At 34.9% G+C, this 18,749-nt stretch overlaps 1 protein-coding gene across 13 annotated transcripts in view; it reads left to right on the forward strand.

Annotated features, from left to right (window-relative positions):
* USP34 (ubiquitin specific peptidase 34) overlaps nt 1-18,749 on the forward strand; it is a 133,724-nt gene that overhangs the window by 43,232 nt on the left and 71,743 nt on the right. For 9 of the 13 annotated variants that reach the window (XM_075749836.1, XM_075749837.1, XM_075749832.1 and 6 more), the window contains 9 exons: nt 3,639-3,700; nt 11,982-12,063; nt 12,154-12,246; nt 14,410-14,535; nt 14,945-15,074; nt 15,662-15,697; nt 16,104-16,234; nt 16,808-17,424; nt 17,883-18,097. In XM_075749836.1, coding sequence (XP_075605951.1) covers nt 3,639-3,700; nt 11,982-12,063; nt 12,154-12,246; nt 14,410-14,535; nt 14,945-15,074; nt 15,662-15,697; nt 16,104-16,234; nt 16,808-17,424; nt 17,883-18,097 — 1,492 coding nt within the window. The remainder of the gene's footprint in view (nt 1-3,638; nt 3,701-11,981; nt 12,064-12,153; nt 12,247-14,409; nt 14,536-14,944; nt 15,075-15,661; nt 15,698-16,103; nt 16,235-16,807; nt 17,425-17,882; nt 18,098-18,749) is intronic. The other 4 variants (XM_075749831.1, XM_075749835.1, XM_075749840.1 and 1 more) reach the window with 2 other exon arrangements.

Below are 18,749 nucleotides of genomic sequence, written 5' to 3' on the forward strand. Positions count from 1 at the left end.
ATTGTGCATCCTTTGTCTGCCGTTGCTTCCTATGTATGTATTACAGCCATAGAAAGACAGTTGCACAGAAGGTCAGAAGTGAACTTTTTTGTTCATCTGAGCTTTTTCAATTTTGTGTTTATTCTGACACTCCTGTGTTTAAGATTTATAGTTCATATTGCCATGTTTGCCTTAATGCAGAAAATGGTGAATAGGAACAAACGATACTAGAATGAACAAACATGTTCTTCTTAAGTTTTGTATTATTTTCTGAACACAGTAACCTGTAAGTATTTCCAGTCAGATTACTGGTGGATTTTAACCAAAGTAACTATTTAATTTTCATAGGTATGCGACATACTAAGTTAAAAATAAAAAGCTATTCAAAGGGTAACTACATTGTTTGGACTTGAATGTATTGTTCATTCAGTTTTGCATTTGTATGAATGAAAACATAATGCAGTTCATCCAGTAGAGATGCTAAAGCAAGATAGAGAAAAAGTTAACTTTTGGAAGAAATAGTGACATTACTGTAAATATAATTTATATACATAAGTACTTTATATGACTTTTATATAAATGCTACATCTAATATACTCAGTGCCTGAATTCTAGTCTTCTGTCATAATTAATTAGTGTAAAGTGAATGTTCAGGGTTCTTTTTATGTAATAAGAAGACTTCAGAGAGCTGCTAAAGTCTTAAGTAAAAATATAGCACATATTTTTGTTTTGATTTTTCATCACTATGTGCTTTATTATTTATACAGTTACAGATACCTCATAATATCTGGCAGATGCGTTTTAAAATATGGCTATTAACTAGGCATAAAAGTAATTTGCCTTTTTTTTTTTTTTTTTTACTCTGCACAGTTTCGGAAAATGTCATGTTCAGTGTCATTTATTTTAAAGTAAATTTCCAATGTTTCCATAGTTTCAGTTACATTAGATTTTTATTCCTGTAAGTACTTTTCTTTGGTTTTGTACAGTTGTCCTTCTACTACTACTAATGTATGTCGTCTTGTGTATCCTTACCAAAAGAAAGTCTGAAAATAAGAATACATCAGTGTGTTTATTTTTCAGGCATGTAATTCATTTAAAGGAGTGTGAAATTATATAATTTTAAGTAGTTATAATATGTTTTGACCTGTTACAATTGATAAATATGACTATAAAAGTGAGATTATTTTTTTTAATAACAGGCATGTATTTTTAGACTAAAACAGGTTTTAGCTTGTAAAAAAACCCAGAATGTTGTTTGTTATTGACTCTTTTTTTAATATGGATAGTCTCTAAAACAGCTCTGGAACTCTGAGAATTCATTCTTCTTTCTCATTCAAATCATTGGCAATTTTCTTTTTTGTTCTCTTTTTAAAGATCTTATGAAGACATTTTTGGAAGAAACATCTTTTGATTTTTCTTGTTTGACTTTTGAGTTTGAGAAGCATTTTTGGTTTATTTAGATTTGTATGCCTTGCCTGGAACAATTTTAATTGCCAGGACTGTGCAACTTTGTGAAATCTGAACCAAAATTTACAGAAATTTTGACTGCCTCTTTCCTGAAGTTTTCTGTCCTCTTTGCAAACAAAGATTTGTTTACAGAGATGTAATGTAGTTCAGCTTCCTTAGTATTTTCACACAACCTCCTGTATTACAGATGTACCTTCACGATTACTTTTTTGAAGTTTCTTTTTTCTATTCATGTCTTTGACAGCTCGAATTTGTCAAAGTAATTTCATTGAAATGTTCTTCCCAACCAACAAAATTTTGGCATCCTGTTTTGTATTTCAAGGCTGTAGAACTATGATGCCTGCCACTGCAAAGTGTTTTCCTGGACATTCATTTGCCAAAAGTCGAGCATTTAGCATTGAAGCAAGTCTTCATTTCATTTTGCTAATAGCTGTGAAGATTCAGAGATAACTTCTAGCAAAATTACATGCAAAATATTTTGAAGTGTGAACTTTTCAATACATGCTTTATTTCAAAGAAAAATTTCTTCTGAAAAATCATATGGAAAGTTGACTCAGATGCAGATTCTAATTTCAACTCACAAAATCAAGACTAAAATAGATTTGGTCAAATAAGTTCTATGGCTTGCCTGATTGTTCCTTTTGCAAGATAAATGTACTTTTGCTGTCATCGTGGAGACAGAAATCTTTGACCAAAAATATCAGTGAATCTAAACAGATGAATGTCTTGTAACACGGAGGTGTTGATTTGTGTCTGCCAAGAAATTTTTTCTTTTTTTTTTTCTGTCTGACAGTTAACATGACCAGTCCTAAAATTTGCATACCACCAAATATAGACTTGCCTCCCTTGAAGAGAAGCATATACATAATGTGTCATATCATCTAACTAAAGTTCTTATTTACAAAACAACGTTGAAGACAGACACATGAAAGTTAATTTTAGCAAAGTGAAAGCTTGAGTGGTTGAATAGGAAGTTGGAAATAGCTACAGAAAAGAATAGCAAAATGTAAACCAAGATACACCTGAAGCTTTATTTTTGTCGTTACCTTGTTTCTCTTTAATTTCATCTCGCAGTCATCTGCTGAGATGGTTCAGCTCCAAAATAGCCTCTTCTCTCTCTACTCTTCCCTCACAAACAGAACTCTCTGTTTTCCTGTCCTTCCTGTGAAATGTGAAAAAGAATAGTCATAACTGATCTGGCCATCCTTCCTTTTTCAGTTTTTCATCCCCTTTTTATTTGTTTCTGTGCATTAGTGAAAATGCAAATGCAACATTGTTAGGTTTTTCCGAACAAATTCAGTGCAGAACTTGAACAGTACATATTTAGTCATCTTGCGTTGGTTTCCTGTGTAGAAAGTTGAATTACCTTTGATGCCTGGCTCTTGAGACAAGACTAGTTAGGTACATGCCTTTTTGTTCTCAGCTTTCTTTGCTGAAGACTTTATACCTTTGTTGTACTTCATATCCAACACATTTGTGGTAGACTAATTGAGTGTCTGGGCACAGGTGTCTTTAGTTTTTTACAATGTTATATATATGGTAAAAAATTGTACAAGTATTTTATTCCCTCTGGCATTTCATGGTAACAAAACATGATATGAAAGAAATGTTCAGAGGTGAATGAGAATAAGGTGGTGCAACACAATCCTATGTGTACTTTGTTTTGTGCTGTTGTGTCAGAGTTCTAAGACTTTAGTTGAAATTATTTTTAAAATTGTTTGAAAATTCCAATATGAAAAAGAACATCTTTTGTCAAAATTCCTTTGGATAAGAATTTTGTATGGGAAGTTTGGATCAACATGTGACCATGGATTTAAAATTGACAGTAGTAACAGTTCAATATGAAACTCATCCTAAACATCAGTTTCCAGAGTTTGTGTTTCATTTCTCATGAAAACCTGTGTGCAAAGTGACTGCAACACACCTTGTTTTGATTTCTGGAGTGGGTGGAGTTTTGCAACATCATTTCATTGCTTTAGTGAAAGAAGGGTTGGTTAAAAAAGAAAATTGATCCCTCTTGCCTACTCAAATGCCTGCTGTTCAAATTTTTGTCAAAGCCATTTATTTAAAATCGTTGAAAATACTAGAAAAAAAATGTTTACTGTCACTAGTACTGTTTTTAAATATAAGAAAACTATCTCACAAAATATTTAGATAAAATTTTAATTTTTTCTTCCTTTTTCTAACTATAGAACCAACTTCATACCTTCAATGATGTGTGTAATAACGAGTCATTAGTTTCAGACACAGAAACGTAAGTAGGAACATTGTTATGAATACTTTAAGTGTGCTATATGATTGCAGTTCTTCGGTATTGTTGTTATGGATTATACACAGTGGGGAGTAATGATAATCTGAGGTGTTTATTAGAAATATTCTAATCAGGGCTTTAATAAATAGTTTTAAATGGTAACTTGAAAAATATTTCTAAATGTTTCTGGTTTTTTTTACTGTCTTAAAAGATAGAGTCAAGGTGACCTTTAGAAAAACGTAGGTACTGAAATAATAAATACCCGTAACAGGCCATTATCTCCATTGTGATGTATAAATAAGAACCAGCTAATTCATATCCAAGTAGTATTTTTGCCGTCTTCTCATTTCTCCTGATTATTTAGTTAACTAAGACTTGTCTTGCCATCACCGACTCCCAGCCTTGTTAGTAGTTTTCCACCGAGTCTGTCAGGCTATGCTTTTAGAACTATTTGTTGTTTTTCTTCAAAGTCCTTATTTGTATAATTCGGGTGTGTTTAACAATTTTAAAGGAGACTCCTGTAAATCTTCACGAAGGTTGATGCGTGGGATTGTATTCCAGTGAGGAATGTATTGATATGTGTAATAACTCTAAACTTAATGTTAGAACTCTCTAGAATTTAGGCAAAAGTATATCTTAGGTTGTTGAAATAGCTGTTCTTCTGAAATTACAGGTAAAGTATGAAAAATCTAGGATTTGACTTGTGATAAACTCTTGACGTTTATCTTGGGGGGTGATATGTTGTTTACATTTATCTTGGGGATTGTATCCATGTGTGTATCTGTCACTCTACAGACACACACTCCCCACTATCTTGTGCTCATTAATGAGAAGTCTGTTACAGCAGCAGGTGGCTTGCTTTTCTGTCTGGGTAGTTTTATTATAGATGTTTTTATTTTAACACCCGCCTATTGAAATCTGGCAGCAGTCAAGACCACAATACTGTAGATTTCATGTAAATAACAACTTGAATATTTGAAGCGAAATTTATGGTAATAGGTTGATATTTTAAAAATAAAGAATCAGAATATCTAGGCAGTTTTGCTTCCACGAAGATGGTAAAACACCTTGAGAATACAAAACAAATAAGCACTTGTAGTCAACTTTTCCTTGTCCTCAGTCACTAAATCAATAAGTGAAAATGAATCCGTGTTATCAGTTTATTTCAAAGTAAATTTTGATGCATAGTGTCAGAAAAAAATTAAAGAATTCCAGTCAAGTATGACACAGATACTTTACCATGATCTGATGAAACCTGAATGTCATGTCATTAAGCTCATGTACATTTCAAAAAAATTGTGTTATTGTAATAAATGTAGTCACATGTTTATTACGTTAATACAATATGAATATATAATATATATTTACATGTAATTATTATTTATGTATTTTGTGCCCTGAGAGAGGTGTTGGGTTTTTTCTAAAGCGTCTAGTTCTGTAACAGTAGAAGTAAATACTACAGGAGCATAACACGTTGAGTATGTGAGGTGGCTTGGTTGGGATATTTTCAATATTGTACTGCCAGTTTATTGTGTGTTATTACACTGGGACTGCCAAACCTCAATTGTGTCCATTTCTTGTCCTCCTTCCTTCATGTTGAAAATCTGAAATGAAGGTGTTACTTGGTCAGTTAATCTTCTGAAACACATTGTGAATGAAATAGTTTTTAACTAGTAGTAACTAATTAAAGAACATTTACAAGAAGTTATTCCACGACTCAAACCTAATAAAAAGCTGTTTGATTTTCTGTGTCAAATGTAAAAAAGGAAAGTTATCAACAGGGGAAAAAGAGAAGGGTGCTTAAATTTCCCTGCAGAAGAGCAGATGCAAGAACATCAGAGTTATTTTAAAGTTGAAGGCAATTGTCAAATTCTTATTTGAGATATTCCTTTCTTGGCAAGGGCATCTGTAAACAGCCTGTCATTTGAAAGGAATGCAGCACGAACAGAAGACCTTCTTTTCTACTTTCGTAGTATGGGATTTTTTTAATCGGAATTCCAGTCTTTCTGATGTTTTACTTGAAAAGTTGAGTACAAATCAGTGTCTAGTATTGCTGCTCATCTTCAGATATCTTTTGGAATCACTGATTTCTTCCAGCCAAATAATCACAAAAGGGTGGTGCAGAAAGATGGGGAAAATGTCTTGCTTCTACAATTTGTTCAGTACAAAGCTTCCCTCTCATTAGAGACTCTGTTCATGAGAAAGTTTTGGATGAGAAGGCACTTACGGACTTGGCAGTGATTGAATGAGCAGCAAAAGGAAAGCTTTTCATTCCTGTTTTCTTTCCTTAGTGGAGAAAGGAAGCCTAAGATTTATTTTGTACCTTTGTAGCCTCTGCAGATGTGTCAAAGGAAGATGTTTTGCACTATGTCTGGTCATCCCCATTATATGTTTTGACTTTTCCAGATGCGTTTGGAACTGTCAACCTTTGGGATTTCTCCTTCTGTATCTTGATAAGGTGGGTTTGCGGGAGGTATCTTTTTTTCTTAAAAAGAGCTATCAGTTCGTCCTAGCTCTTCCCTTTTGTTCGGAAGTATCATCAGGATTTTTTAGCAAATATTTTGCAACAGTAGCTTCCAACCTTTATCTGCATGGTTGCAAATTTTTCCATGGTAAGACAAGCTAAAGCATCCTCTGTCTAGGAAAACACTGGATTTTACAATTTGCACTTGATGGCAGCAGAAAGCTAAGACAGAGAAATCTGTTTTCTAGCTGTAGGTATTTGTATGTCTTTTTAGATTTTGTTTACTTGACTGTCTTCTCTAGAGTTGAGGGTTTGTGGTGACTGAGTATGTGTGTTGTCCAGATATGTGCAATGTCTCAGTGACTCAACTTCATAATATCCCTCAGAGATATACTTTTAATTTAGTTATTCCTGGCGCTTAAGATAGAATCAAATTCTTTGCAGTACAAGGTACTGAAGAGTATGAAATCTATTGAAGCTAAAAATAACGAGACTGAACAGAAGAGTCTTCAAGTCTTTGAATAGTGATTCCTAAAACTATTTTGCCGATGTCAGTTAGTGAAAAATGATCATGCCTTTCAGGGACGGAAAGATTTTTTTTGTGCTATTTGGACCACAAGAGGAAAAAAAGTGTTGTTTCTTCCTTAATGAGGACACTGTCAGCTTGTGGAAATAAAGTGTGTAAAAAGATACTTTGTTTTGCTCTTCACTTGGCAAACAGCAAAGACTGAGGATTCAGGTGGATGCCGAGACAACTGCCTGCCTCATTTAAAAACTTGATTATGCTAAAGCTTCATACAGAGTAATTTCAAGTGTCCGAAATTCCTTTCACATCTGAACAGAAAGATCGGGACTATTTCTTCTTTCTTTTCCCTCTCTTTCCTTATTTATGGAGATACTAAACTGCAAGTTTTGTATTGCTTTTTCACTTCTCCACTGTTCTGTTAGCTCACGTTAACGCTTGCTTTCTCAATTTTTGTCTAAGCTCAGCAACTGAATTTATGGCAGCATCATTTAAATGCCTCTTCCCCTCTCTGTATTCCACATTCCAGGGATCTTTTCAGATTTTCTCTTAAAAAAAAAGAAAAAGAAAAAGTGAAGTTTTTCACTCAGCTCACTAATCTTTCTTTGTAGTGGCATACACAGTAGTTTAATAAATATTCAAGATGATGTCAGAGTGGTGGTTTTGGAGCCTGCAGAGCGTCAAATAGGAAAATGTGTGCTCATAAACAAAAACGTGCACTTGAATGTGTGTTAGGAAGGTGCCTGCTATATTCTCTTTGCATTCCTGTTCCTAAATAGTTGAGATCAGTGTTTCGCATCCGTTGTTGTGTTGTGGATGCTATTTCAGTGATTTTTGTCAAGAAATGTTAGTCTTTGTCTTTTGCAAGCTGCTCGTTATATTGCTACATTTTTTTCTTTTAAGGATTTACGTTATGTTTTTCAGTGACCTTGCTCACTAACTGTTGTACTGTTATGCAGTACTGAGCTGGTGTGGTTTTGTAGCTGCATGGTTAATTGTGTTGGGAATTGACTGATTGGATAAATAAGTTTTTCTTTGGGGGGTTTATTTTGCTGTGGGATTTGTTCCTGGATCTGGGTCATCATGTGGCTACTAAGTATTGCACCACAGCCTTAGATTAAAATGTCTCTAGGACTTTAACCCGGTCCTCTTATAAAGAGGCTTTCTTTGACCTACCAGGAAAAAGTGTAAACTGTAGCTTCCTTCTGGATAGTTTTATTTACAGTAATTGACAAAATTCAAGCTCTAGTACTCGCCTTTTGTAAGTGCAGTTCACAAACATCAGGTCATATCTGAAACTCTGTAGCTTCTACTCTTCCCCACAGTCTCATGGAATGCCCTGGGGAAACTAATGTCAAAAGTGCTTGAATTTCACTTCTTGGAAGTAAAACAGTTATTTTTGACAGACATGAATTGTTAGTGAATTTAAATGAGAAGTCTAGGGGAAATTGATTTAAGTCTAGAAGTCATGTAGCCCAATATGTTATGTAGATTTCCCACATGAGAAGGATTTAGAGACAGTTAAACGAGAGTAGCTGCTACCTTTACTTTTTTCGTTCTCTTCTCCTCCTCTCTCACCCACAGCACACACTCATAGAGAGTATCACGTTCTTTAAATGACTTTTCCTCTTGCTATCTCAATTACTAAATCCACGAAAAATGGCTAATACTTGTTATTACCCAGGTGAACGTTCTTACTACTAAGGTATTTATGACTTAGATATCTAATTTTTAAAACCATCCTTTGTACTGCTGCTTTCGTGTTAGAGGAACAAGCATATCTATACTTTAATCATAATGCATCTTTTTCACTCTCACTGTTGCCTTCAGTCTGAAGGAGGAAAATTTTTCTATAACCTTTTGAAGAACTTCTTTTAAAAGAAAATTTGAGCACATTTGTACTGAAAATAGAGTTCTTGCTAAGTTGCTTGAATTGTAGTGATATTGTATAGTAATAGTCATATAGTAATTTGCAAATTGCTCTATGAAAAACTACTTCTGAAATACAAAAAAGACAGACTATAGAAAAGAAATTTTAACATAGCTTGAGATTGAAATTAAACTACATTGAAAAATATTGAAAATTATACTTTAAAGCTTTTAATAAAAAGTTATTATAAGTTGCCCTGTTTATTGGGGCAACTGAGAACTCAGTGAATTTTTATGAACTTGAGTGTACCTGAAATTTCTCAAGGCTATAGGGCTTTTGATAATTGTTAAAGTAAAAACAGGATAAGTGACAATATACAAACTTAAATCATAGGCTAATTTATTCATAGGCTGGTAGTTTAATTTTATTTATATGAAGGTCTGGAATTGCTTGTGAGTTAAGGAGTTCACTCTGTTTGAAAGTGAGGAAACTTATCAAGGAGCTAGAAAACCACCGGACGAGAAAAACCTTGCCTGAAATGGAAGTGTTCGGGAAATAAGTCAGACATCCTTCATTTACCCTGAAATGAGCTTTCTTTGGTGAATCCTTGAATCTGTTATCATAAATGTGTTTCTTAGTATATCATATCAGAGAAGAAAATGCTTAGTGCTGGTAATAGCTTCGCCATTGACAAAGGCAGTATATTTAGTGATTGGTGTGCCCTCAGCAAAACTTTCTGGGAGGAACAATTCCCTCTGGGAAACACAAAGGCTGCATTCTGCGTTTCACAAGGATCCTCTTGTCTTTGGTCATCCTCAACAAATCCATATCAAATAAATGTTTACCTTCAGAAATCTGAAATGTCATTTTATCACAGTTGAGCTCACCAGTAGGATAAAGAGTTTTTTACCTCTGAGAATACATCTATTAAAAAAGGCATTCCTTCAAAAGAATAATCCATTATTTTTCAGAAGAAAAATGTTGCAGATTAGAGATAGAGAACTGCCATACTAATTTAATAAAATGTGAAGGGACTTGCTGTATAAGGGAGTTTTTTGTTCTTTCCTTTGGAGTAGCTAAAGTGCAACATATGACTCTGGATACAATGTCTAATGGCTGTTGTGCCACTAGCAGAAGCATTTGGTTTAAAGATGCACTGGGCAGTATGTCCTTTCGTGTTAACATCACCTAGTCAATCTAGCAGTGTTTATCAGGGATTCATTCTGAAAGCTACAGGTTTAAAAATTCACATCCAAGAAGAAATTAAGTGTTCCTGGAACAAAATTACCTCCATTGACTTATGACTCAGGCGGTAAGGCTTTTGCCTCTTACAGTGGACCATGTGCAATGATTTTTCTCACATTTCGTAACCAGAAGTACATCCATTCAGGTCTCCTGCATCTAGCGGGTGTACATTCGCTGATGTGACCAGATCTGTCTGCCTTTTATACGTGCAAAATGCAAACTATGAGGCGTTCTGCTTATATTTTGGTCATGTAGCAGGAGCACTTCTGCCCACAGCAAAGGGAAGCTGTACATTGTACAGATATAAGAATGAGCTGGGGGCGAATAGGCCCTAAGTTCAAGGAATTATTTTGCAGGCTGTGTTCCGTTTTCAGAGTGTGAGTTGGGCACTTGTGATTTAAGATGAATCTGTAATATCAAGTCAACCAGGTGTCCGACAAAATGCAAGCTGTAGTCTTGAGCTATATGGGCAATGCCACTGTGGTCCCTTGTGCTTGTTGGCGTGGAGGCAGGTGGGTAAAAGCATTTTTTTAGAGCCATGTTTGTCGCTAAAGGAGACTGGTAGCATATATTCAAATGAATAATAAGTTCCTTCTGCTGTAAAATCTTGAAAATCACAGCTCGCGTGTGAAAAGGTCTTGCTTCAGATTTTGTTAGACAGAAATCCAAGCCCTGAATGAGTCTGCAATGTGCATGCTCAAAAATTTGGTTTGGGGTAGGCATCTTTGGGGTGTTGGGGTTATGGTTGGGTTTTGATTTAGCTCTGAAATGAGGCTGTAGGAAGTCAAGTAGATCTTTGATTTCATGGAACAGGTCTGGCTTATCTTTTTTATCTCTCTTTGAGCAGATACCCTGTCAAACTGTCTTTACAGTATGAGAACTAATTTATTAATAAGCCATAAATGATACTGTTGTTAAATTGTTGTATCTTGCAAGCCAGTTATTACTTAAATGTTAGGGGACATTGTCTTTTTTTTGAATAGTGTAAGAATATTTGATTCCTCGTGTCCTGGAATTAGAATAGAAGAGGACAGTATACGAATGGTGTGGAGTAATAGGAACTTTGCTCTTTGAGTTCATCCACAGGGCTCAGGCCATTCAAAACAATCGAAGAACTGGCAACATGCCCTGGAAAAGTAAATCCTGTTTGGAAAAGCTACAAAGGCAATCTCTTTTTACCTAAAGAATCCTGTTTTCTTATTGCGGATGATAAAGATTGGCAATCCTGGAATTTTGTAGTGACCGTAAATGTGATGGATAGTAGTGGTAAAAATAATTCTTCCTGTAGTCCTCTAAGACACCCCCTCCCTCTCATCCTCTCCTCCTTGTGAACAGAGCGCTTTTATTCCAGGGCCATTTAAACTACAGGCTGTGCTTTAAATACTGTGATATCCTCTAATTGCTTCTGGTGCCAAAATCTGGGTAAACAAACGTTTGCTTGAAAGGAAGGAATGAAAAGGAGCTTATGCACTAGTTTCCAGACAGGGCAGTCCTTTCTGGAAGTTCAACTTTTGTTTTGGAAAATTCAGTTTCCTTGTCCAATTCTGTTCGAATGTTTGCTTATGGATTGGCAGTGGGTAAAGTTTCCTATTGTTATGGGTGAAACAAAATGAGAATTTTGAAGTATATGTATGCTACATGTGTGTAAGTATGACCACGTAAAACATTGGTTTTTAAAGCTATATGAGTTGCTATTTATGCAAGAGAATCTAAAAATATTTACATTCTCGTTAAAAAAAAAATATTTCTCACTCCCATCTTTAGCTACATTTATGAACTCAATAGTTCTGGAATTTCATTATAAAATTGAGTTAAATACCAGTGTTTGTCAAAATCTTGCTTGTGAGGTCTTTGAAAGTGGTCTGCAGGTGATCTGTGGAGCTCTATTAACTACTAAAATTGGTAGAGTTGTTGGTTACATGTTTGCTAATGATCCAGAAGAGTGAGCGGGAAATGCTGTTATTTGGCATTAGTCCTCCAACTGAAGAAAAAAATACGGAAATAATTTGCTTCCTACCTGAATGAATGAATGTTGAGTATGCTTTGTGTTCAAAAGAGTTTTCGTATGCTTACTACAATTACAGATATTAATCTGAAAGACATGCTGTGCTACGGAAGAACACAGCGTATATATTATAGGCAGATAATTTTACATACGTTCCCACTCTTTCTTCATGTCTAGGTCAATTGCAAAAGAGCTTGCAGACTGGCTTATCAGCAACAATGTAGTTGAGCACATTTTTGGACCAAATTTACATATTGAGGTTTGTATAAAATTATTATTTTTCATATAAACATGGAGGAGTAACTTCTTGTTCTAGTAAATCTTTCCTCAATATGTTCTCACTTTGCAGATCATCAAACAGTGCCAAGTGATTCTGAATTTTCTTGCAGCTGAAGGGAGGCTTAGTACTCAGCATATAGACTGTATTTGGGCTGCAGCACAGGTATATATAAAATTTTTATAATTCCAGGAGTGATACAAACACAAAATAGAAAATGGCAGGTTGATTTTGTTTTACATTCTTAAAGTTGAGTTCTTTCTTTTCCTTGTCTGTCTGTCTGTTTTGCTGACCAAAATTTTACGTTAGGCAACTGCCACAATTACTGGTTTGTTATTAGATGCAAAACTTCACCTAGGCTACTTTTATATGAGAAAAAAATGAAGTTGTATAGCAAAGACACAATGTTTTCACTAAGAGTGGGGATGAAGATTGTAAGGTAGATGTAATATTTTTATTATTGTGCTAAATTGCCTTGCTCCTATGTATTGTAGCTTCCATTTCTGTTACTCCTGGTAGGAACACTCAGGTGAAAATTGTGGCAGTGAAGTTTACAGCGGTGCTATAGTGCTGGTGTTAAAATCTATAGAAGGCATTGAGATTTTATTTTTTGCTTGGTAAGCCTGGAAACTCTGATGGGCTCTGAGATATATTTGTTTGCTACTTTTAATGGATTGCTATGCTTTTTATTTTAGGTGGTGACATTTTTTATTTAGAGGATTTGAATACAGTAGACATTTTGATTTCCTGTTGTGGAAACTATTTTTCCATGGTTTCATTCTGCCTTTATTATTCAAAAGCAAACACACACACCCCACACACCCCCCAAAAACACCCAGAAAAAACCCCTCAAGGTTTCAGTGTCAGTTTTTCTGAAAAATACATTCAAAATGAAGGTGAGAGAAATAAAATTGATCTTTTTGAACAGGTATAGGGAACATACTTTTATACAAGTTAGAATTTGAAGGGGTTGTTTTTATGTGTTCAATATTTCTCTGTAATTTTTTTCAGTCAAATACTACTGTATACAGATTCTGAAACCTCTGTAGACCATTGCCATTATAACCTGCAGCTGGTACAGTTAATAAATGCTCATTATAACAGCATTCTCTCCAATACATTCCAACAATTTTCTGTATCAGATTAATTAATAATTACTTATTTCACATTTTTAAAGCAATATTTTACCTTCCATGATATTTTCACACATACAGTAACTCACACTACTGTTAGACCTCTGGATTTTTTTTGTCTTTTCTACTATTTTAAGAACTTAGTATTATTACCCAAATGTGATAATTCTTTTACAGTTCATGTGTGGATTTTGACATACTGATATTTTCAAAATGTATGTTTGATATCAGAATTAAGTATGTCCTGATTACTTCTGTAAAAGTTTTAAACCTCTAATGTTTAAAAGGCTCGCACCTTTAGACTAAAAGAATAGAAGACCTTAAAGAATATATTTTCCAATTTTTAAACTGATTTTTTTAACAAAAAATTATCTTTTGAGTTGAAGCAGGTATCTCAAGGTATAGAATCCACATAATTTCATTCTGGTTTGAATCCTGTGAAAGATGGCCTGTACCCCATAAACTGCTGACACAGATATTTTATATGCCAGGAAGGCAAAATAAATAATGAAAAACCCCCTTTTGAGGTGCATATGTGGTAACCAACATTAAGAATTTTTTTCTACAAGCTTCCTGTAACCATTATTTTACCTTTTTTTTTTTTTAATTGCAACATCCTTACAAACATACTGAAGCCCTTTAACCTAAGAGAAAACATCTAGGAGCACTGTCACTTTAATGTGTAAATAGAGGAGTTAGCTAAACACATTGTTATATTTTTTGCCGTCCATAACTGGAAAGATAAAAGAATTATAAATAATCCTCACACAGTTCACACAGTCTGTTCTCTCAATCTCCTGTTAGCCTGTAGTGTCTTTATTTGTATTTACTGCTGCTTAGAAGGTAATCATTGCAAATATTATTTCCCTCAGGATTTCGCATATGCACTAATATTTTAGAAGTTATATTTAAATTAAAATGCAAAATAAACTTCCAGTTCTTTTCACCAAATCTCTGAGAACTAGGACTAAGGATGATACTGTTACATTTGATTTCACTAAGCTTTACATGCTTTACAATATAAGGATTAAGTTTACTAAAAATTGCAAGTCTGATGTAGTTTGGAATTATCGGACAAGTGCTTCCTGAGAATTTGTGCAAAGATGTTGTTTAATTGCTGCAGTTTTATCAGTCTTTGAATTTTTTTAAAGTTTCATGTGCTGTTCCTCTTATCTTCTCTGTTTGTACTTTGTAGCTAAAGCATTGCAGTCGTTACATACATGACTTGTTTCCTTCCTTGATCAAAAACTTGGACCCTGTCCCACTTAGACATCTTCTTAACCTAGTCTCAACTCTTCATCCAAGTGCTCACACTGAACAGGTAAAGTGTAGGCGAACAAAAATCACTGTAACGAGAAAAGAAATTATGTTAGTATATTAAAAAAGCATTATGGATTTGTCTTTGTCTTTCTAAAGAAATGCATATAAAAGTAATATACACTGATGCGTAAGAGAGGAAACTATGAGTAAAGTTGTCATGTTTCTTCAAGGAGGCCTTTTCTGGTTTTTGAATTCTAATCTTTTTCAGAGATTTTTGAAGACTGATAACCACTGATAGAAGATTTTAACTTCATGTCTGAAGTTAAAAAGTATTTCGCACAACATTATTTTGTGTATTCATTTATTTTGATGAGTTTATTTTGGTGAATGATGTAGAAAGATTAACAGTGGATCTTCACATACAAAACCCGCTGCTTCTTAATAGCACTGTTATTTGGTTTTGTTTATAGACCTTGTATTTGGCATCAATGCTTATAAAAGCGCTGTGGAATAATGCACTAGCAGCTAAGGCTCAGCTGTCAAAACAAAGCTCTTTTGCATCTTTACTGAGTACCAATCTGCCCATGGGAAACAAAAAAGGTATGTGGTTTTCCAATAGATCTGGTAGTTAAATTTTTAATTTTCACAGTCTCCTTGTTGACTTTGGACAAAAAAGGATGTATAGAACTTTTTACCTGAAGTGTTTTTAAAAAGTGTCATGCTGGCATATTTTTCAAGCAGAGGTTGAGGATAAAGGCAAAAGCATTAAAATTTTGTGAGTGCATTTGGAAAGCTTTCTATTTCAGATCAATTCTGTTTGTATATCTAAAGTAGTATGGGGTTTTTTGTTGTTGTTTTTTTTTTTAACTCAGAGGATGATCCATAACTCATCAGTTAACTCTTCTTGTTCTGCTGAACATCTGTAACTTATGTAGCTACATAAAATCTTACAAAAGCTTATCTGATTTTTACCTAGTTTTTGATATTACATGCTATTTCTGTTTTTTTGGGGTTTTTTTTGACTTGACTGTGTATTTCCCCACAGTCATAACTAAAGGTGCTGCCAAGCCATTTTACTGTAGTTTCCCTTTCTTTTCTTACTGCTGATTTTTATGAATCATGGACAACTATATGCTGACAAAAAGATTTTTAGTCACTTATTTTCCCATCCTGCTTTTTTCCTTCAGAAGAAGAGGAGCTCAGAAGAGCAGCCCCTTCACCTTGTAAGTATAGTTTTAGAAGTACACCACAGTCTGATGCATTTGATACTACAGTGTTTCTCTACAGCTATTGAATTTGAATAGAGGAAAAACTAGTAACAGTTTGAAATTATGTTTTTATGAGAAGTGAAATGAAAATTATATTTTGCCTAGAATCTGGGAAATTCATATAGCTGTGCTATGTACTGGCAAGAAGAGACATCAGAATACAGATTTTGTAGTAAAATGCTCAGTGCTCTAAAAAGAATTTTTAGTGTCTAGGTAGGCAGGTTGTTTGAGTTATGTCCCTTGTTCAACTGTTTGCAGGAAGAATGCTGTCAAGTTCAATATTTGTCGTGTTTTGTATAATGCTCTTACATTCCAATTAATATAGATCACAAAGTAACTGGGAAGTGTGGTTTTAAACTAGGGTCACCAGCAGCAAGCCCTCAAAGTAGTGACAACAGTGACACCCATCAGAGTGGAGGCAGTGATATTGAAATGGAGGAACAGCTTATTAACAGAACAAAACACGTACAGCAGCGACTTTCAGATACAGAGGTAAGAGTGTAAATCTTAGCCTGTGCATTTTGGTACTGAGCTGCCTATTAGCTAGGGAAATAATTTTTTTCTGTAAGCATTTCAAAACCTGAACAGATACATAGCATGTATGCTTACCTGCAGCAGAGCAGGATACTGGATAGCTAGAATCTTGGCTTCTATTCTGTGCGGTTTACGTAGAATATATTGTACCTTGCCTATGAATAACTGCGCTACAAAAAACCACTTCCTTGCATTTAAATTGTATTTCAGTAAGATTAATCTTAGTAAGGGATTGCATGACATATTGGTTATGTGTCGCACTGTCACTCTGCGTGTGTGCGAAGCCTGCGCATACACCCTGTTACAAATAAGGTAATACAAAAATTGAATTATTGAATGTGACTCTTGCTCAGAGCGTTTTGTCATTGGCAACCAAACGAAGAAAGAAGGAATGAAAACGTAGAGATTTGACACATTTTCTCATAAATGAAGAATGGTGTTTGAATGATGATGGTGATCGTGATGTTCATTATGTACTTTGAGCAGAGTTTTATTTTTCCACCAATTTTACAAAAAATATAATAATTTCAGGAATCCATGCAAGGAAGCTCTGATGAGACAGCCAACAGCGGTGAAGATGGCAGTAGCGGCCCTGGTAGTAGCAGTGGCCATAGTGATGGATCCAGCAACGAGGCCAACTCCAGTCATGCAAGCCAGTCTGCTGGAAGTCCTGGCAGCGAGGTGCAATCTGAAGACATTGCAGATATTGAAGCTCTCAAGGAGGAGGAGGATGACGAGGAAGAAGATAGGAGTCATAATCCCCAGAAAAGCAGTAGGAGCACAGATCTACGAAGCAGGAAACTGGAATCCCAAACAGGCATCTGCCTGGGAGATGCACAGGGAGCATCGGAGAGGAGTGGTGCAAATAATGGGGCGGGAAAGGACCATGTTTTTAACACTGACTCTGTGACACCAGTGGATAATCGAATTAGAATGTTAGATGCTTGTTCTCATGCTGAGGATGCAGAACATGATATGACAGGGGAAATGAGCACTGCTCACATTTCACAAGGGTCTCAAGATTCTTGTATAACTCACACAGGGGACTTCCTTGGGGAAACTATTGGAAATGAATTATTTAACTGTCGACAGTTCATTGGGCCGCAGCATCACCACCACCACCATCACCACCACCATCACCACGACGGGTAGGTAGCTTGAGATTTTTTCTGATTCCTGCTATAACAGAAATAAAAGTGGTAGCAAAATACTCAGTTTGGGCAGAAATTTGTATGGACATTTTGCTATAGTTCAGGATAATTTTGTCTAACAGAGATGATGATTATTGCAGATAGTTACACAGTAACCTGTTTTGCTAACATCTGATTAAAGTTTTTGCATTGAATAAATAAGACAACATTTAACAAAATGTTAAAATGGTTTTGCAAAATGCTGTATTTAGTTAACATTAAAGAACTCAACACAATCATCATGATAGTGAGACCTTCAACTTAGCTGTAATTGTTTTTCAAATTCATATGGAGGTCTGCTGTTCAGACAGATGATTCATCCTGATGTTAGCTTTAGGGAGGTGTCTACTCACTTGTAGTCCGCCATAGACAACTTTCTCTTTGATATTGTCCATTCTAATTTTCTTCTTTTACAGGCATATGGTTGATGATATGCTAAGTGCAGATGATGTCAGTTGCAGTAGTTCCCAAGTCAGTGCAAAATCAGAGAAAAATATGGCTGATTTTGATGGGGAAGAGTCTGGCTGTGAAGAAGAGCTTGTACAGATTAATTCACATGCTGAGCTAACATCTCATCTTCAGCAGCACCTTCCTAACCTTGCCTCTATCTATCACGAACATCTTAGTCAAGGTAAGAGTGCTAAAAAGAAAGCAGAAAAGCATTACACTTCTACCTCGGTTTTATATAATTTTGAATTAGTCTCCAATAATTAAAATAATCAAATTATTTTAACCACACATGTGCATTTGCCCAAAGAAACCCCATTGACTGCTGAGATTTTATTGTTTCTCCAAGAGACTCATTTTTGTATCACATTAGATTTAGCTGTGCTTACCTTTTAAAATTTTTTTTCCCCATTTCTACTGGAGCTTTTAATGCAAGTTAAAACAAATAAAGGCACTAAAAAGTCTATAAGAAGTCTATAAAAAGAAAGGTGGTACTGAAATGCGATTTTTTTTTTTTCTCTCTCTCTGAAACGTTATGCGATTTTTCTTCTGGTGGGTGGATCTTATTGTCATTCCGTACATTTGTCATCTTAAATGAATTAACCATAATGGGCTGTACAGAGGGTAATTTTGGAAAAATGAGTTAAAATATAACTTGATATCTTAGGGAGCTTGCCTTAAAGGGCATTTTATGCTATTTCATCTTACACTGCCAAATCTTCTAGTTTACTTGAGGGTGCAATTTAAGATGCTACTAAAGCGCTTCTCAAGAATTATATCATCTTTCCATATGCTATTGTGGCAGCTTTATTTTCTGTTTTGTCCTCCTTTTAAAT

The sequence above is a fragment of the Balearica regulorum genome, chromosome 3 (genome assembly GCF_011004875.1).
Source record: "Balearica regulorum gibbericeps isolate bBalReg1 chromosome 3, bBalReg1.pri, whole genome shotgun sequence".
NCBI lineage: Eukaryota > Metazoa > Chordata > Aves > Gruiformes > Gruidae > Balearica > Balearica regulorum.